Consider the following 21675-nt stretch of genomic DNA (forward strand, 5'->3'; position numbering starts at 1 on the left):
AGTGCACAGAGCTGGAACCTGTTAACCAGTTGCACACCACCAGAACTAAAGCATGTGTCTCCAGTAATGCATATCCCAGTATAGCACCAGTAGCCTCGTCATGGAAGCCCAGCAGCAATAAACTTGTTTTCACCAGGGAAAAAAAAACAACACTGAGTTTAAATAGCAGTCGCTGCAGATTTCCAGACCCACAGAAATAATTCAGGTTACTAGATGGAAACAAAGAGTCATGCAGGAAAAATGTCGCAGCTTTTGGCCAGCACATCTATTTATCTCTGCGTTTAAACAGGTTCTAATTGTGCGAGGGTGGAGCAGCAGATCCAACACTTCATTAATCAGGATGAAAAGACGAGGAAGTCGCTAATGAGGTGAATGTTTGAAGTAATAAAGTGATAATGACTCAAAGGTTTGGCTTTGACATAGATAATTATGCGTTTTATTGACAGAAATTCAACAGCAAGACGAGCTGGGGTCACACAGCTGGGGGTCCTCGCTTTACTTAGCAGACCTCCTGGTCCTCTTGTCCCAGGAGAAGTTGGCTCCGTACGACTTGACCCGCGGCTTGGAGCTGCGTTTCTCTGTGACATAGTAGCTCCACCCTGCAGAGAGAGCAGCGCTGTCACAGAACCGCTGAGCAACAAGTCGCTGGCGGTCACGCCTCGCTCGCTGCGTTGCACAACTTCAACAAGCTTTCCCAGATGCGCTGGAGATGCCAGCCACAAAAGTGGTGCGACGGAAAAACACCTAATGATCTCATTATCACATCGACGTTCTCTTTGGATCTTTTATTGCTCAAATTGTTATGAGGCCCACATGTTGTCATCCTGCACCCGAAGGTCCTTTCATTGCTGCACTTTTTCATTATCTCTGTCAGTGTAGCACTTTGAAAAGATCTATGTAGTTTGATGCAAAACTACGTCTGTTCCACACTGTCTTGGGCTTTTTCTGGCGCCTGATCTTGGACCTGTGACGGAGTCATGGAGCGCTGATGTCGTCATCTGCCCTCACATTAGCATAGAGATCAAATTAGCGGCCTGAGTCCACGTCCAAATTCCAGCTCTCGCAGGAGAGCACTCGCTCGCCGCCCTCAGCTTTCCCTGATGCCTCTAAACTATTTTCCTCATGCAGCTCTGACATTCTGCTGAAGATTTAAGTCCCAAATATTTGATGGAAGGAGCCAAACATGTCTGCTTAGTGCCTTTGTTCATTCTGTCAAGATTTGTAGCAAAACGGTAACCACTAGCTTCGCGGATAGTGACTCCGCGTCCAGTCGAAACAGATCAAGTAGCTGGCGGTTGATGTGTGAATACAGAAGATATCACAAACACCAGCAGATATTCTTCCAAAATTATGGACAAAACCCATCTCTGAGAAAACTTAGGTCTCAGACACTCTAGACTTGGAGTCAACAATGTGCATTGAGAGTAGGATGGTTGAATACAAGGAGAAATAGTGATGCCGTTTTTGCACAGAGATGTACTTTTGTCTTCAGTGGGCCTCTTCAACCCAGTGCTATCACAAGAACTACTATGAATACTTTGATCCAAATGTGCTGTGCAACCTCCGAAGCAATATTTTGAATTGTTCAACAAGAAAACAGCTACACTTTAGGAAGTGTGTCATATAAGTGCCGGTTCCTGGCTGGACTCCGAGGGACAGTGGTGTTATATATATTGAACTCTCACCGTTCTTCTCTGCAAAAGCGATGGCATCCTCTTTGGAGGAGAAATTCAGCGCCATGTTGGAGAGGGGATCGGCCCTAAAAGGCAAAAACAGCTGTTAGCAAGACAAACTCACATTCATCATTTTTATACGTCCACATAAAGGTTGGAGGATTCATTACACCACAGGCTCGTGTCCACACAGATATTCGGTTCTGTTTTGGCAGTGCAATACTCAGCGCTTGTTGACTGAAGCATTTTTACGGTCAAACGTCAAATATACTGAATAAGGGTCACGTCTCCAGATGAGTATTTCACATTATGTGTTGGAGATTTGTGGCCAGAATGTTATTACTCGCATATTTGCAGTGATTAGATATTAATGGGGACGTCATGGCCCGTCCAGACCAGCAGGCCCTGATCCAGGACAGGAGACCAATATTTGACTTCCGATGAGTCTTATGACTTTCCTGGAGGGAAGCGGCCAACTACTGAGACCAAACAGTCTTTTCATGACAGAACAGTCTTTTTAATGTGACAGTTAAACTTGTACTTCCCACAGTTGCCCATGTACTTTTTGTGAACTTATATTGGTGACAATCTTCTGTTCCACTGAGGATTGGACTTGGTCAGGGCTTTCTTCAATTGTATACATTTTTCTATGGATTTTCAATTGAGGGAGAAGAGTGTGTTTATTGCAGAAGGCTGACTGTGATTTGCTTCTGGCTCACAGTCAGGTGAGGGAGTGTTCTGTCCATGAAGACAAGATCCTGGAGGAGTTCAAGAATCTTGAGGTCCGGATCATGTAGAAAGGAAAGATGGAGCGTGACATCAGATGAGCGAAGGGTGAAGGAAGAGCTGAGCCAACACTCTCCATTCACCAGGTGATCCATGTTCCCCACTCTCAGCTGTGGTCACAAGCTTGGGGTCGTGATGGAAAGAACAAGATCACAGACTAGTTCATCCGCAGAGGGTCTGGACTCTCCCTTATGGACACGAGTCAGGAAGCGTCACTACTCAGGGTCCAACACTAAACCAATATTAACTTTGAGTTACGTGTCTTACGTCGAGGCCCAGCCCATCAGAGGGTTTTCCCAGCGCTCTCTGGTGTCAAAGTCCATCTTCCACTTCTTGGTGCTGTTGCTTCCTGACTGCATGGCAGTTTTGGCGGGCACAAAGATGTGAACCTTGCGTGTTTTGATGTGCTCTTCGGGCACACCAGTCAGGGACGTGATGTCCTGCAGGGACAAACAGACACGCATCAGAGACCAGGAGAAGGAAAGAGAACTTGCCATAGTTCAGGACAAATAATGCCGTCTTACACATGTAAAAGTCTCTTTGAACACTTTAGGGAAAAAAAAACCACTGACTGTATTGAAATATTCATGCCAGCTGTAGACAGGTTAAAACTCAAAGCAATACTGACACACAAGGTTGCGACATGACATCAGTCTATCTGCATGACAAACATCAAGTTTGAACGTTTAATGCCACAGCACATCGATTTCTGGATGAATATTGATCCGTATTATTCTTGAGAACATGTACCTGTTTTTGTTGCTTGGTAGTTAAAATAACTGTACTACTCAAGACACCAATATCAGAGCAGATACTTTAAGGTATGAGGTCCACCCAGCCGCAGCCCTAACTCTTACAGTTATGACTGGTTGGTTTGTCTCTTTCCTGCACATGGAACCTCATGGAAATGCTAGGTTTTCTGTCCTGGCCTGACTCAGGACAAGTTTGCAGACACAGATGCAACATGATGACATAAGAACACAACCCTGATTCGTCCATGTCCTTTCATTCAAAATGTGGCAATTGGAGCCTGACAAATTTGGGACCCATCCAGTTGCTAGAAGTCCCAACCAGACCTGAAAACCAAGGTTGACCCCAGTGAGCAGTGCATTCTGACAGAAAGCTCCAACCCAGAGGCTTAAATATCAACATTTTAAGGGAGGACAACCAGATGTTTTTGATAAATTATTTGTTACACTGACATAGCGTGATGTCTGTTCAGCAAAGATGTATTCTTCTCGTGAGTAACTAACTTTTGTGGTACTAAATTTTGTGGAAAAAAAAATTTAAAAAATCAAAATAAAGCGTGAAGGTGCAAAAAAAAAATTGGAATGTGTATCTTTAAACTTTATGCAGCACTTTTAGGCAAATATATCAAAAAGACTTGGCAAAACTAAAATTATATTTCATTGATCAAGTTAGATTTTAGTTTTTGAGCATCATTTTGTTTTGAATGTGCCATCTGAGTGAACCTCAGGCCCCACTGGCGCCTGCAGTAAAACTTGGCCAGAACCAATATCGCTGGTCAGCCAAGCAAATGCACGTTCAAGGTTTTTTTTATGAAGTACTTGCTCTTAAATTTGTGTAAAAATGGAGCACAGATTTATGTGTAATGTCCATTTTGCTACTTAATTTAAGCATTTATTGTTCAGGAAAGCAAATAAAAGTTATTTTTACTTTTTTTTGGACAGTGAAGTTAATCCCCAAGTATTTGTGTGCAGGTGTTTCATTTGAAAAAAATGTGAAGTTAGGAGGCTGTCAGACTGCAAGCACAACGTAATAAATTGGGGAAGATGTGAAGTATTTTTTGATGATTAATAAGGTGAAGAGGAAAAGTTTATTGGAGAATGCACCATTCCTGTTCACGATGATTTTTCACGATCAACATGTCTTTGTTCTCCACAAATAAACTTCAAGAGGCTTGACAATTACTGGGTTCAGAAGATTGGTTGGCACTTGAACAAAGTTCTCTTAGATTTTCAGCAGCAGTGAATCTTGTCATACCAGGAGAATTTACTGTTGGACAGCCAAAGCTGCTTGAAAACGCCAACAACCACTGCTGGAGAGTCACAGCGATGTTTGGAGGCCTCAGCTCAGTTGTGTGACTTGTTGTGTGGCCTATTATCGGACAGATTTCCTGATCACCATAATTTCTGGACTATAGAGCGCATTGGAATATTAGCCGCACCCACTATCTTTAAGAAGGGAAATAGATCTTGTTCATACAGAAGCTGCAGCGGTCTATTAGCAGCAGGTGCAGTGGTGCTGTCTGTGCTGTGGACAGGTCAGTGGACCACCGGCTTAAAATCACTTTTCAAAACTAGTTTTTAAAATGGGGACCAGCATCGAGAGTGAGGAAATGTTGGAAACAAGCTGTGTAATATGGAGCGTCTTGATTTATCCACGCTGTTCTCACAATAGACAAGGTGCAGAACTCCAGCCAGGAACAAGTCTGAGCCCAAACCCCAACTCGTGTGCTCCTGCTTGTGTTCACGTCGGACTTTTGAGCCGAACGCACTTAGTCTCGAGAGAGACAAAATGCGCTGTTTTTGCCCGTGTGTCCAAAGTTCCAACACCACTGCCGTTCTCAGCAGCTGCTTCTCAATTCCAGACGTCCACAAGATTGACTCTGTTGACAAAGCTGTGGACACGAGGGCGAAAACAGCACAGTGCTTTAATGTTTCATCAATTTCATCGCTTTTGATTTAATGTGATTTCAGCCTGTAAAAATCCATATATTAACCGTGCTGTTGTATAAGCCCCAGGGCTCAGACCGCGAGGAAAAAGTAGCCTCTTATAGTCTGGAAATTACAGTATTCTATGGTTCCTTAAATGTCTAAATGATAGTAGTACAAGTTTGGACAGTGAAGTTCAGTACTGAACAGAAGAATTGTTGCAGAATCATTTCCCAATCTGAACTTTGCTACACTCAGAGTGGGGCTCTAGTGGGACATTTTTGAAAGACCTGATGTTTGTCGTTTAGGGAATCAGTTCAGGAGGTTGCTGTGAACTCTCATGATAATGTCAAAACTCTTTGTGAGGTTATTCAACATCCCACAGAAAACCACTGTAGAAGAGCTTTTGTAACAAGGCAGATGAATTTAATGCCCAATACTTGAGGTGATTTAGTCCAGACCGTCAGAAAGTAGGCCAGCGCTGGAAAAGAATGAGGAGGAGGGGTCATATTCCTCAGCAACTGGTGCCCCCTTCAAGCTTCTATCAAGGATCGGGTCCAATTCTCCAGGGAATTAGCAAACAAGAAATGGGAAGTGGCCGACAAAACACAGAGCAACCTCCCAGCACGCCGGCAGCAGCCACCCAAGTCTGAGGGGCTTTGCAGGGCGCTCTCCTTTCAGTTGAAGAATTTTACACATTTCAATGGCCATTAAAACTTCAAAGAATCAAATTTTCATCATTGTCTGTCATCTGCCAGTTGATTTGTGGAGAGAGGGTCGTTGTGCATGAACCCCACACAAAAGCCCGCCATCCTTTGGCAGAGTGGCTCCCAGTGGCATTTCAGTCAGTAAATTACAGGTCCAGCAGCTACACTGGCAAGCTATGAGGCAACCACAGATTTCATATGATCATAAAGTAGATGGGCACACAGAAAAGACTGCTTGAAGGAACACTGAAACAAAAGACAGGAGGAAAAAAAAACCTTCACGAGTGCTTGGTAATTATTTCCGGCTGCCCTATCTACTTAACCTTAACAATTCCTTCTTGTCACACAGAGGAGAAAAACATGTTGTCTTCACCCGAAGGGGGACTGGACGATGGTTCATGACACACTAACACAAGGTTTTGGTACTGGAAGTCATTTGAAAATGTTACCTTATGGGGTGTAAGTAGCATTTCCTGCAACATTTTCTGCAGAGAAGAGATCCCTGACTGTTATGGGAAGCCTACGCATACACACAGTGGTAAACCAGCCAAACATAAATATTAGAGTTTATAGAATTTTTTTGGGGCCAAGTGGTTCACACAGACAAAACCCTAGACAGACGAGACACGTGAGCCGGCATACTGCCCAGTCAGATTAGGCCATTCGGGTGGCCACCTTTCATGCATAGAAATAAGGGACGCCCTCCGCAGAGCCAGCCATTAAGGCCAAGTAAACTGCTGCTCAGTCAATGCTGCATGAAGATTTATAATTCTAGGAATAACAGGGCTGGAAAAAAGCGAATTATTTTGACAATATTGTAATTTGTGATTCAACACAGGATTCCACACAGGGAGGGATTTGTTTTCGGCATTATTTACAATGTATCAATACCATGTCTATATTGAGATATGAACATTCAAGCACAACTTGTAAGAAGAGGAAGAATCACAATCATAAATCAAATTGTGTTATGAGCACCAAGGGGCCATTAATCATTCAAGAAACATGAAAAGTAAATTCAGATGAAAAGCGATGCACATCAGTGGAACTTAATACTTTTTTTAAAAGGAAAACCTAGAGGAAACCTCGTCTCATGTGTGGTTGCACAATACTGTTCCTTCCTTTTTCAGTGCAAAAAAGAATACAAAACTGATGGTATGGCTCATAGTCACAGCGACGTACCTGAACACTGCTGTTTTAATAGATTTACATTTCTAATAATAAAATAAAATATATTGATCTCAACCTTGGTGCAAGTCACTTTGAATTTAAGAATCTGCTAAATTAAATGCATCAAAACACCATTTACACAAAAGACTTCAAGGGCCACCAGCCAGTCAACCAAAACTCAACTACTGGGTTGTCATTCTGTGAATAAAAAATAAAATAAATAACATTTTGTTTCCATGTACTACCATAAATCACACCACAATGCAAATAAGCGCGAGGACTTTTCAATGCAATGATACAATCCCACATGTTTACGTTTGAAAACCCTGGCTATTATAGTCAGTTTCAAAACCCATTTGGCCAAAAGGTTTGTGCACAGCAGTGAAAAGATGACTGCGGAGTACAGACGATGCCGATGGATGCCGCTTGTCCCTGGTTCTTTTAAGTTGCATCACCATATGACGCTCTACATCTTTTGGAGAGAACAGGCATACTGGGACAATTACAACATCCAGCTGCCATGGTTCGGCATCACTTCTCTGACAATGAAGTGCTTGTTTACCTGCAAAATGGATCCGGCAACAAGAGCTAACTCCAGTAACATCATTGAGGCACGTTTCCAGTTCTCCTTTAGTGCAACAATGCACCGAATTTGAATTCAGCTTCATACTTATTAGCGGTCTAATCCAACATGACCAATTTAGTAGATGATATCTGATCATTTCATACTGCATATTTAAAGATAGTTCCACAGCCATTTCAATAACTCTTGAAGTTGCAACATGGTGGGCCTTAAATTCACATGTCATAAAGGGCTCAGTGTAAATGCTGGTGGATGTGTCCAGACAGAAGTGTTGTTGAAAGTCAGGCATTGTTTGACTGATGGAAGGAAAATAGGAGTCTAGACTGTCTATGATACTAGCCTGCGTTGCTCTGAAAGCTCGGAGGGATATTGCCATAACAGTCCGGCCCACAATACGAGGATTTACAAAGGGAATGATTGTGACTGGAATGTGGTGTGTTCCCAGGAAGACTAGAGAGGGCCGTCACAAAAGGAAAACCCACATGGTGGGCATTTTTTCTTCTGCCATGTACAGGAAGCATGAGAACGATCAAGTTTGACACTATTCACAGCGCCTTCACGGGGCCCGACAATACCTGGCTGAGCAGACAGAATGCAGAGCTTAAGAGAGGGGGGACGCGGCTGGTAAAGTCTCCATCACGTGAAAGCGTGTCGATATTTCTGACACCTCCAGGCTGCTTGCCAAATAAAGAGCATAGGGGCTTGTCGCTGTGGGGCCTCAAGGCCCACTAGAATTCTGAAAGCTGGTTCCTCTAATGCTTTGATGGACACCCAGAGGACAGTTTTGTGTCAAAATTCAAGAGAAAACATTGAGGACACAAAAGTTTAAACTGATTAAACTATTCGGGTGTCAACTTGAAAACGTGGAGGACTGAAAGAATGAACTGCTCGAGTGTAGAGAAAAACATTTGTCTTCCTTTCTGCTTTGAGAGTTAAACATACAATCGTGGAATGAGAGACACTGGGCAAGAGACTAGTGCTTTTATTAGTGTAAGTTCTGACAGGTTCAATATAGGCAACTTGTGCTACAGCTGCAGCAAATGTGTACAGAGAATGTGTTAAGATGTGTTTACAGGGAGTAGCTGCTTAAAAGTTAAGTTACAAAGTAACTTATCCACTATAACAGATGTGCGATCTGATCACCCTGCTCATTTGAGGTCAAGTGATTTGAAGTCCAGCTTCACTAACCAATTTCAGCTGAAGGAAAGTCAAAACTTTTAAGACTTATAGACTGACATGTGACCCGATCTGCACTCTGTCAAACCCCGCTCTTGTGTTAGAGTCAGGTTGAAACGCCCTGAAGCCCATCATCCTGCCAACATTACTATAGCACCTCTTGTCAACTTTCAATGATTTATCACAGAAAATCAACATTTCCTGAAGTTTATTTCCCACAGTTTACAAAGCGGCGAACAAGACCTGGCTCTACCTGTTCTGTCTTGAGTCCAAAAAGTTCTCTGTGAGAAGTAAGACGTCTCATCTCGAGGAAAAGAAGTATTGCATCATCACTTGCTGACATTTGCCGAGAGCAAAATAAAAGCACACCGAGACATTTATCATTCAGATGTTGGTCACGCTAAAGCTCTGATATAAATATCAAGTGTATCAGACACTTTGTGGGGGGCTTAAGTGCGTCCTGGGGTTTCTGGCACGTACTAAAAAACAATTTGGAAAGAGGTAAGTACAAAGGCCATGTCTTCTCAACATTCTTTCACTTCGAGCACTGAATAGCTCACTGGTCTTCTCTCAATCACTCCGTACTCCTGTGGCAAGAAAATGATTATTTAAACCACACGCAAACCACAGAGGAGTTATTCACATCTGGTCTTCCAATGATCACCAATGGCTCTATTAATGATGCGTCAGTAGACATGATACAATCTGACAGTGTGGACGTCATGTCAGGAAGGAGATTTGTGAATTTAAGGTAGTATCTCAATATTTCCTGATAAAGCAATGATGTTTCAAATACAGTCAACACCAATCTTTCACTAAAATATTCCTCAGATTAAAGCAGACACCCCTTCGTTGCAAGCGCAGAAAACCTCAACTGGAGGTACCCAGGAAACATCCTGACACGATGAACAAGGAGCAGTGGTTCTACTAACTGTAGTCCCCCCTAGATGGCAAAAGTCCCCCCTCAAATATTGCCTTGGAATATCATCTGTCACAATGGTGATTGATCAGTTATAGATAGGAGATCCAATATCTTAACCCTTACAATGTTACTATAATATGAATCAGGTGCTACATTGTTAAAAGCGTCCTAATGTTTGCGAAAATAAATCTATTATATCCGTCATACAAACAAGTCTCACAGGCACAACCTGAGGTTAGCCAGGCGATCACGACGTTACGGCTGTCCACTCTGTTTCGGCTTGTTCTGGAAATGAATCTCACAGGTCTCAAACCTGGGAGACAACCATGACAGCAGTATGCTTGACCCATCATAGCACAAACATCCGTTGTGTCAAAACTGCAGCCAGAAGGGGTGTCGGGGTCAGCCGAGCTGAATCATGTTGAATCAGCATGTGGTGAAAGCCCAAACACATCACCCTTAACCCCCCAGTGTCCAGACCAAGAGCCTCACTCATCAGTCTCTGCCAGTTCCCACCTTCAGACATCTTTGAAGTGTAAAAGCGTGCCAATTACTGATTAGATATAGGGGCGTCTCTGGTCGAAATAATATTGGGTTGCTTGCTCATGTGTGGGAGTGGTTTAGCCAACGAGAAGCAGCTGCCGTCAGGGTCATCTCCAATCTCATGTTTCACATACCAAAGAGGATGGGAAGGCCGCGGAAGAGGGGGTCCAGAATCAAAATCTACATCTTGGGCAGGAGGGAAATCCAGAAGTGCTGAGTGATGAACGTAAAAATGAGCTTTCGAAAAACTACTGACAGCCTGATTCGGTCGCGGGGAGTGCTGGGATGGTTGGGAAATGTGGCCCTGGAGACACTGGCCGTGTTTCAGCTAATGGACATCACCGGCCAACAGGAGAATGTGACTCTGGAGATGGATTCATCCTCTAATAATCCAAAGGTTTTGGGTTTAATCCCCTACTTCTCCAGTGACATGTAGACAAGCTTGTGATAGTACAAAGTCCCTGATTTCCAGTAAATCCCATGGAGAGTTTCTACCCCTCAGAGCGAGAAAGAGAAACAAAAAAACATTTGGATGTCTCACGGCGAGAGGTGAATGAAAAGTCAACAAACAAATATGGTCAGATACTTTGGTTTGGAGACATGGAGAGACAGACAGGGAACATATTGGACACAGGATGTTGCAAATTGAAGTGTGAAGGACGAAAGAAGAAGATGATAAGAGGTATAGAAAAACATGAAGATGATAGGTGCGAGTAAGGGCTGCGGGATGCACAAGATTAGGAAAATAGAAGGTTAATGTGAGGTGGCTGACTTGCTGTGTCAACTGCTGATGGAAACTTCCAGAACAACTAAGACAAATGTAGATTTATTTGAAACCAATGCAAAGACGTATCCAACATGAGCAAATATGAATAACACCGAATTTTAGTTTTGACATGTCGCACTGTTCCACAGTGTGTGTTCAGTCACGATGCTTTGATGTTTTGAGGGTGCACAGCATAATTTATTAACATCGTCAACGTAAACTTGCTTAATTCTAGCAAAAATTAAGCTTAACTATCCTCATCTACCAATTAAATCTAATTTCTCTAAAGTATACATAGGGCACAGGAAGCGCTCGAGAACATCTAGAGACACAAACCCACACACAGACAATGATGCAAAACAGTTGTAGTGCGTGACCCGCCACGCACTTCACACAGACGACCTTTCAACCGCCATTCTGAAGTCGAGCAGACACTTTTTTTTTCATCCATGCATCATCCCAGAGGGCGACCAGACAAAACAGACACTTGAGTTCCATGTGCCGGGAAGGCTGGGAAACTGAAGACGGGTGAGGGTCTGCTGCCGAGCTCCAACAGCATACCCCAAGCACAATAAAGCTGTTTCAGTTTTACCATCACTATATCCTTGAATTAACATGAATAGAAAACCAAAGCTGTTCCATAAACAAAAAAGAAAGGTTTAACATGTTGTAATGCAAACCATTAGCATTGTTATTCTTGGCTTCTTAACTTGTGTTTTTGTTGTTTTTTGGCATAAAAGAACATAGATTACATGGTATATGCGTTTAACAATTGACATGGTTAATGTTGAGAATGTATCTATAATTGTAAAAATAAATACAATTAGCAATAACAATCATAAAGTCACTTTATAAAGGTAAAATAATAAAGATTCATTCAATTCTGTAATAAATTGACCATAAGGATCAACTACATCCCTTGTTTTTCAGACATGTTTTCAATTATTTTAAGCTTCTTTTTCATCTTAAAGTCAACAGCAAATGAGAGATATAATACAATTAGACAAAAGTATGTCTACTAAATCACTTGCTTCCATTCCATCAAGTTTGAAGTAATATTCCTGATTACGCAAAGGTGGGACAGTCAATAAATTACAATTTTTAATCTCAAGTAACGCTACTGAAGCTGAGTTAACTTACAATCAATAGCAAATAAGTTGTTCATTAAAATAACGTTTTCCTCATGCAAAAATGTATTTACTAGAACAACACAACATAGTAGATACTTTATAGAACATTCTACAGAATAACCCAAGGGATTATTTTATTGATACACAGGGCATGCCAAAAAAACGTATACATGCTTTTGTAGATGATAACTACATTTGCAAATAAAACCCATTGGAATTGATGATGGCAGCCATGGAAATTCATTCTAAAATTCTACAGGAAGAGCAGCCAGTATGTGTGTATGAACACCGCTTCATCATGTATGTGATTCCATTTACGTTGACAAAACAACAAAATTATCTTAGTAAATACTATCATATTTTGAAAATTAAATGACTAGTGTGAATATGTTTTGGGGACGCCTTGTCAATATAATTTTTTGTAATTTACACTTGTCTTTATACTTCATATTTACCTTTTGGAACTATATCATACACAAAAATTCTAAGCTCATACATAAATTATTAAAGACTGGAATACATCATTGAGCTTTTTAAAGCACGTTCTTCTTTGTAAACAGTTCGATACACATTATACTAACATATTATACATACATACTACATATTATACCTGAAATAATGCTTTTTGTTACAACTTACTAAGCAGGGGCGATATGGCAAAAAAAATCATAATATATTAATGATCATGATAAATACATTTTCATTCTATTAAATCTGTTGGACACACTACAGTCTCTCTTGAAACTCATTCATGTTGAAACGTATTAGTTGAGTTTGTCTCCGACATCATTTGTTTACATTTAAATATAATAGTCAACTAAATTTAGAGATGAGAAATATATTGATTCACATCTCTCACAGCAGCCGCTCATGTCTGACACACTGCTCAGCCAGCTTTATTTAGGGGTTAAATTGATGCATCTGTCTGCTGTCCCAAATGTATATCATGTCTCTAAACAGTTTACTTCCACTATGGACGCATCCGGACACATTTCCTAGATGCTATTGAAGAAATATTAGAAATAATGTTAATTAACGTGCTCACTTAGTCATATTCTATTCTCCAAATCATTGTACAAACTGTCAATCCTTTGTCCAGTGTGATGAAAAATCTCAATCCTCTCGCTTAAATATTTTTTTTATTGGCATGTTTGAAGATTTCATGAATACTGCGACCCAATCAGAATTTGTTGATGGTTCCTAACTGATGCTGTGTTGTAGCATTAGCACTGTGTCTGAGTGAGTGTCCGCGATCAGTCAACGCTAATCGGGGAGGCCGCTGCCAATACAGGAGCAAATATACAGTTATTTTCACCACAGTGTTTCGCCGAGGCACCAGCGCAGCAGGAGACACTGCATGTGTTGATATGGCCCAAGGCAGACGACAAACACCAACCCAGAAACTCAGAGTTGACATGTCATTATTAAATGTTTCCTGTATGAAAAATAACTTTTAAAACGATGATTGTGAACCGAAGTGCACCAAACTCTCCACCACTGCCGCGGAGCTGGAGAGCACGGCGCACCGTCATGGTCTCGTCATATTCATGTATGCAAGTCCAATGCTGCGAGTGCGTTTATGGAATTTATTGTGAGATGGAAAATTCGCATCATGGGGATTGTTTTTGGCGCTATATGGTGTACGATAAATGGTTGGCCATCCCTTCAACAGACATTACAAAAGCTTACCACCAGTGGAAGTTTGAAATTCTTTCAGTAACTTCAGTGAACTTTGTTCTATACATTCTGATTTTTAAATACTGGATCTGAGACTGTTTTGAAGGAAGACTGCCCACCACCGAAAAAAACAAACGCACGCCCTACTGTCTTGCTCTGGTATTTCAACATCACTTAAAGGAGGCTACATTTAATTTAAACACGCTATTATTAGCCAACAGACTATTGTTTTGGCCAGCAACAATGACGACCATCCGAAGAGGCAAGTGCTCTCAAAGACAAATTGTGATCCAACACAGCGGACGCTCAGGGTGAACTTTCCAGCCGGATCCTTTAAAAACAACCTGCGTTCAAACCGCGCAGCCGTCAGACATCAGATCACACATCTTTGTTCCAGATGTGAAGCCCACTGCCAAGCGAAGGCCGTGCTCTAAATGAGCAAGAAACCAAAAGATTTCAGAAGAACAAACTTGACACGCCAGGCATCAAACAAGCCTACCAATTGCGTACCTTCCCCTCCTCCACCTTCCCCCTCCGCCTCTCCCTCCATCCAATGGGCTCTAATAACTGTCCTCCTCGGTCTTGTAAAACTCCAGTTCCTTTAGAGAACTCCATAACGTGGCTTCACAAGCGCTTTAATATTATGGTGTTGTCTTTACGTGGGGAGTGGGAGCACACCGGAGCCGCAGACATTCACCAGAGATGCATTATCACGTATTTACCACTTCCTCACACTCTGGCCTCGATTGTTCCTACGGGAGGCCGCTGGGTAAAACACCGGGTCTGACTCTAATTGAGGGAGGTCACAGACATTCCGTGTCAGGCTGTGTATCAGTGGCCGGCCAGCCGGACCCTGGGAGCTGCCCAGCATGCTTAATCAAACAGTAATTACAAACAAAAGCAGGTTGGCATGACTACTGAACAGACCCACCCGGGCCACTGGGGCTCCATCACGAACGTCTTTGCCTTTCAGAGACCCAGCTTTCCAGGACTTGACTTACTTTCAAACAGTAATTATTTATTAACAGTAAATAAATGGAATCAGTCGACAAACACTCAATTCATGTTTTTTTCCCCACAGGATATTGAGATGTGGCTGCTACAGTATTTGTAAATACAATTTTCTATACATTTTGTAATTTTGGTATGAACAAAAAGATACATGCCTTTTGAATGAGGCGTTCAATGCTGCAACATAAGACCCTGAACACTGAGAAGTAGTTTGTTAAGTGGCATGTTATTGGGAGATTGTTTGGGTGAAGGAAGGAAAGTATAAACGGTAGGAAAGCAATTGAGAGGAGACCTTGTTTGTGGAACAAGGTTTTTTTGCTTGTGTTTGGCTCCTATAGGTGTAAAAAAAAGTTACTTCCGGTCACAGTTTGAATGTCATGGAGAGTTCAGAGTTTGTTTATAGTTAACTTAAGCTAATCACATAGATTTTTATGTGTTCTGCGAGTGTGTTAAACAATTTATGGACATTAGTATTTTGTTGCTGAATCAAGTAATACACAATTAATGACAAAATCTTGCAAAATAAAAAAAAACATAGAATAAAAATGGAGTGCAAAACACCTGATGGAAATTCATATTTACGACAAACATAATACTTTTTTTGTATTTTACACTGAAAATGGGATGGGGTTCTTTGACTGGTGCCGTAGTTATAGTCAGCAATTCAACAATCTGCTGGAAAAATAAAACACACATAAGGTTATTACTCTTTGGATTATATATATATATATATACATATATATATATATGGTATAAGTAAAGTTTTCGTTAGCCCACATCAACTCGCAGAGACAAATGATCAACATATCATCTTGGCTGGATCAGTTCCTGGTCTTGACCTTGTTGTGCCAATTCTTTCCGTAACCGAGATGCTGATTAAACAAAAGACCGACAGGCAGGTTCCTGTGCAGCTTGCATTTTCCGGACAGACGAGAACGAAGGACACGCCGATGGTCGACACACAAACAATCCCACAAGGGTTTTTATTTTGGCACGGATTCAAAATATAATTTGTTCTGGCCAAAACGCAAGCTCATCAGAGTGAGGTTATTCACAAACACCCCGCACACATACAAGCGGCACAAGCTTTTCTGTCCGGACAACATCGTGCGAATCCCGGCGTAACCTCTGATTGGATTGAGACCATTGTTTGATCGAAAAGCAATTCACACTTATTGACGTCCTTATGAAAGCCTAGCGTGCTGACATATGCAGAGATCTCACTGGCCGGGGCCATGTGAGACGCAGACCACTGTACAGTGCACAGCTAAAGGCCCCTCGCCCTCTCCCTCTGGCTTTGGCCTGTCTGGGTGAGCATCAGTGTACTTCCCGCCGCCACCAGTAACAGCATGCCACAAAGCAACCTCTGTGGCCAACAAGATTGAAGTGGCCACTGTCTTTTTCGTGAGTCTCAGGGTGTCGCGTAATTTTTTTTCTTCTTCCATGCAAGCTTCTTTTCTTTTACCCCCTCCCCATTTTGGAGGCCCTTTTTTCCTCTCCTCTGCCGATCCTCTCAGTGGCCCCTACTGAGAGGACAGAGACAGACACTCCGCCTAGCCAAAGGTTTGTCTGCCAGTATGGTCAGCTTTGGTCTGGGACAAAAGCGCACTGACGCTGCCCACACACAGCAAAGCCCCTCGGCCCCTCCACCCCCAAAACAAGTCCTCAACAGTCTCCCACATTCTCCCTGAACGCCCCAATTCTCTACTATCTCTTTAATGACAAAGCACTGATTTTTAAGAAGCTCCTTTGTGCGACACAGGCCATCCACCACTAGCCTTGTCCACTCCAGTGCTCAGTCTTCATTGTTTAAGCTACGACTACAGTAAAGAGGATTATCAACATCAATTCAGCTTTCTGAAGAAACCTCCAGCATTAGGCCACAATAATGACAAAAAAGTCAATGACTGTTTTCCTAACTGTTGCAGTTGACCAACTGACTGACCACATTAAGCCTCAAGCAAAATTTAGCTCAAAGTCAAAATAGAATGAATTATCAACAGTGAATTGAATTTCATTTCATGAATCTTTTAAGTTCTAAAGCATCTCTTTTACAACCAGAATGAGTAGCTTTTAAATTAGTAACATTTTCCTAAAGTTTACAAAATATATGGTCCCAATTTGTATTGTTTGGATATTTCTGGGGAATGTCTGATTGAAATCATGCTTGACATGATGACATTGGTTGGTTTCTCATTAATGCCTAATCACAATAAAATATAGAGACAAAAAATATGTTGAGTCAAATTTTCAAGTTGTCAAGCTGCAATTATATTTTCTACCATTGCATCAACGTTTTGCAGGTTTCAATTTATGATTCCCTCTAAATACGATTGTTTTTCTTTTCATCTTTTGTCTTTAGAGCAACTATTTCTACTTCGATTTAAATAAGCTCAAAATATAGCTCATGTAGGTTAAGTCATTATTTCAAACAAAATATTTAACCATTAATATTTGTCAAACAAGTTTTCCTTTTAATACATTTTTGTAATTGAATCAGTACATAAAATAACCACAGAACTTGACTGGGTGTATTTTTCTTGCCGTTAAGTATTTTAAGTATTGATGTAACATTATGCTAAAATTGATGGGATCCTTCCAATATTATATGATCCATTCATGATTTTTCTCCATCAGTTTTCTGTGGTCTGGAAACTGTGACTTTCTCGTGTTTACAGTTCAGCATGAGGACTCCTGTATATTACACTTGAATGGCACTTGATTTAAAGGGTTTCACTACAGCAGTGTAGTGATATTTGTCTTCTAAATAAAAATAAAAAATCAGAATAAATACTCATCCATGATTTTACTGCCTCTTATCTGCTTAGACTCTTGATAGTGTGTAAGATTAGTCGAAACATCATGCAAGTTTGTGTTTGCAGGAACATAAACAGATGGACAGAAACTGTATTTCAAAAGCCCGGCCTCCAATAACTCCTCACTTGGCAGCACAGTTGAACTGTCTATTCCAGAGAATTGACAATGAACTCCAACGGTCTCACAGAAGCTCGTCCTAATTGGAAGAGCAGACAAACATCGATTTGTGTGTCACGTTGAACAGGGAGGGATTCTTACCAGTTTCTCATCAACGGTAATAAGTTGCGTGTCTTGTCCTGCTTTCTCTGCCAGCCGTGCTGCTGATGTGCTTGCAGACCTGAAAACCAGCAGACACACGTTACACGACACGCAACAGTACATTCAGGATGACAGCTACACGTCGTTTCCGACACCATCTCTGTGGAGGTGGTGAGCAAGGATGCGGCAAAGCAGACAAGGAGGGAATCCCGGCTCGCCAGACATTAGTTCTGTCTGGTGGATTTCTGGCAGACTCTCGCTCTCACCCTAATGACAAGACGTGCTTCAGTGTTGGCTGCGGCCGACTGTCCGGCGAGGACTGTGGAGCTCTTTGTCAAAGTGCCGTCACTAAGAAGCAACTTTGCCGTCACGGCTCAGTCAGAGAAAGGCCATTCCACATAATTTCATCCCCGATGAGTCAATGGATTGAAACTAAATAGATTCTTGTTCTCAGAGTTAACAATTAGTTTAGTCATTAACTTGTTTAGGCATCATCAATAAGGACACTTGACTTATGCATTTTGAATTGCTGCATCTCTTTCTACGAGTGTCCCAGGGTTATTATTTTAAGGATATTAAAATGCCGTCCATCTTCACTGGTCTACAAGTCTACTGGCGAAACAACCAGAGCAAGCATTTAGTTAAAACACAGTGTATGAATGTAGCTCCTCCACTGCAATAAAGCAGTCCTGGGTTGGATTATAGCACGTGCTGGGATTCACACCTTTTTAATTGTGTACGAAATCTGATCAATAAATACACATTTGTCAAATTTTCACTCAGACACACAGGATTCGACTTGTTGTTAGTCAAGTTTGGTCTCATCATGAAGTCAGATCACAGTAGATTATGGTAGTCTGCAGAAATGACATGTGATCAGCGACAACCGACCTCCATTAGTAATGAGCAAATGACTAAAGTGGATGCAGGAAATTCAGCGTACAAGCAGCAATGTGGCACTGAGTTTCAGGTTCATGCACACATAAACAATAATAAACATAAACAATATTAGCAACAGCAATAGGTATGAGAAACCAAATTAATAATCATTGACATAATGTGATGATATCAACTTTCGTTTCTTGTGAGCTGCTGATTTCAAAAACACATAATGAAGCACCATTTTAACATATGACAATAAATAAATAGAATGAAGCCAAAAGACACAACAATATAAAATGAATGAAAAATGAATGAGTGAATCATTTTTCTAAAGTAACCAACAAGTAATAAACACATAATACATAGTGCTTTTTTGTGACAATGAATCTCTGTTTGAACTTGTGAAATTTTGGATGCAGTTTAAAGGCAAATGTCGTTATACACACCTTGTCCAGAAAACAATGCTATTACCGAAAATAAATCCGTCTTTTGTATTCATAGTATCGTAAAATGTAGTCACACAATTAAGATTAATTCCCAAACACATTTCAAGCTGTTCTCTATTGTCAGCATTTCTACAAGTAATGTATGGCTGGAAGGTGGGAGATTATCTAAAACTTATGATACGGTTACTTTTACACGCACAGTGACTTATCGCAAAAACAGCACAGCAATGGAGTCCAAAATTCTCCTCGGATATGAAATGGCCACGTGGGACATTATACACGTCATTGCATACCTATTAAAACCACCCTTTGCGTTTAACGTTTGCAACAGCGCGTAAAAAAATAAACATTAAGAGCAATGACCAACAAGTTTACAGACCAACTTTTCTCCTTCTGCGTCTTTCAGTCTGTGGCTATGTAGGTTAAGGATCTCGGTGATTCAATCATCCCCCCAAATTGGTGAAGGTGTGCAGCAAATATATATCGCAGAGGCGCAGACGTTATTTAATCGGGTTATCTGTTTAAGTCATTTCAAGGCAGCTAAAGATAGCAGTGACCACTCTGGTGGCTAGACGGTGATTGTGTAAGGACAAGGGGCTACTTTGACATTTAAGTTCAGCCCGCGCCTTCTTGAGAAAGGACCGTCAGTGCACATCTTGAGAGCTATAATATATGTCCAACTGCAAAGACGTAACGATATCTAAACAACTATGTTTAGCTCAGCAAGAAGGCTACTTAGCCGATTTAGCTTCCCGGCTAACCTGTATAGGCCACCGAAAGCTACGTGCTAAGCACAGAAAACCCCAATAGTAAGAAGAGTGAAAGGGGAAGAGCTTGAGATGTAATATGAGATTACCTGACAGGGCTGATGAAGAGTTTAGAAGCCACATTGCTCGCAGAAAAACGTCCCAGGCTCAGAAGTGACATTGAAAACGCCATGTTTGTTGACAATGACGGTATGGTGGCCGAGGAGGTTCAAATCGCGAGCGCAGGCGTCTTACTCCGGAAACCACAGGAGGTGCTGACGAACAGCCAGCGAGACTAAATTTACTCTGCAGCGATGCGACTCACTCACGCAGACATGTCCGGACCCGTCCGGAGGCTGTTTACGACCCTCATGTCTGGTCCATATCACAAACAACTTGGATGATGGCGTTACTGGAGGGATCAAACGTACACTAGCGTTACTCATCATTCTAGGTCACACTTTTAAATAGCTGATGGTTTTGATGATTAATTCCACTGGTGGTGTGAAGTTGACAGTTGCTGCAGTATGTATTTATATGTCAAGAACAGGTGCTTTCTGCACCGAGACCACAAATATGTGCCTTAGAGCTAAGTTCAGCGAAAACCATGTGTAGATTGTTGGCTCATTCAAATGAGAAATAAACAATATAATCTGCTTAAATGTAGAAGTGAGAGACAAGAATGTCATTATTAGTGAACTTTTTGTCTTCCTACGTGACTAGTAGCAAATGCAGATGACGTCCATCCATCTGCTGATCCCAATGAGACCATTCTGTGGCAACCATCTCATTGTCAGATATATGGAATGAGCCATGCCTGAAATGCTCTCAGTTCCCTTTGGTTTTACGTCGGAAACTGCCCAGTATTGGTAGGTGATACTGCATAGCCACGTCCTGGATCACCTGTCCACCAGGATCTAAACTAACAGAAGATCTGAATGTAGTGATGCTTCAGCACCAAGTCCTTCTGTGAATTAACCCAGATGCATACATTAAGCTATGTGTAACAAATCCACTCCTCCTTTAACCGTGCACTGTTGTAATGGAAATCTGTTCTGTGGTTGATCCAGAAAACCTTCAGTGAATTAAGAAAGAGCACAGTTGTGTAGCTAGGTTAACCAAAACGAAATCCACCAGAGAACCTGACTTGTCCCAACTTGGGCGCTGACATAAACCTGACCTAATGTCTTTGGGCAGTTGACTGACCTTAACTTAGTTTGCCTGAACTTTATGCACTGGGGTTGGGGAAAGTACCAGGGTACATGCCAGGCTCTGTGCTAGCGTGGATGATCACCTTTAGAAATAAGAGGTGACTGAGGTCAGTACCACACAGTGCCAGCATGCTTCCTATATGTGTCCTGATCAGAGCTGATAACATTTTCAGACAGTGTCTACATGTCACACACACAATATTCACAGAAACACTCACCTAGAATTGTGTTTGTAGACTGTTACTGGGTGGTCATTTTATACAACCTTTAAGTAACATGAGTCATGCGGTGCTGGAGATCAGTACTGCAAGCAATAGGTAGCACCTTTGGCATATCATTTGTTCCATTTATCCATCCATTCACAGTATTACAGGGGTGCATGGAGTCAATCCCCCCAACTCTCAATACCTTGACACTCTGAGGTCATGTAGACAGATGACTGCTCACAATCACAGACCAATTTTCACTCATCAAATGACCTCCATGGTGCTGTGTT

The 21675-nt window shown here is 41.7% G+C and overlaps 1 protein-coding gene across 1 annotated transcript; it reads right to left on the reverse strand.

Moving 5' to 3' along the window:
- Positions 1-389: 389 nt before the first annotated feature.
- Positions 390-20235, reverse strand: ndufs4 (NADH:ubiquinone oxidoreductase subunit S4). The gene is made up of 5 exons (XM_053871481.1): positions 20079-20235; positions 17895-17973; positions 2727-2899; positions 1686-1759; positions 390-599 (listed from the first exon to the last, which is right to left on the reverse strand). Exons 1-5 carry the CDS (start codon positions 20159-20161, stop codon positions 496-498), a joined length of 513 nt encoding a protein of 170 aa, XP_053727456.1. The 5' UTR covers positions 20162-20235; the 3' UTR covers positions 390-495.
- Between the last annotated feature and the right edge of the window lie 1440 nt (positions 20236-21675).

The sequence above is a fragment of the Synchiropus splendidus genome, chromosome 7, assembly GCF_027744825.2.
Source record: "Synchiropus splendidus isolate RoL2022-P1 chromosome 7, RoL_Sspl_1.0, whole genome shotgun sequence".
Lineage (NCBI taxonomy): Eukaryota > Metazoa > Chordata > Actinopteri > Syngnathiformes > Callionymidae > Synchiropus > Synchiropus splendidus.

What these genes read in the sequence shown, in the direction of transcription:
- ndufs4 (XM_053871481.1), bottom strand. Translation starts at nt 20,161, where the DNA reads ATGGCGTTTTCAATGTCACTTCTGAGCCTGGGACGTTTTTCTGCGAGC. An exon ending in TTACCGTTGATGAGAAACTG is followed by an intron (nt 2,900 to 17,894) that starts GTAAGAATCCCT and finishes TTGTCCCTGCAG; the next exon opens with GACATCACGTCCCTGACTGG. An exon ending in CTGATGGGCTGGGCCTCGAC is followed by an intron (nt 1,760 to 2,726) that starts GTAAGACACGTA and finishes TTTGCCTTTTAG; the next exon opens with GGCCGATCCCCTCTCCAACA.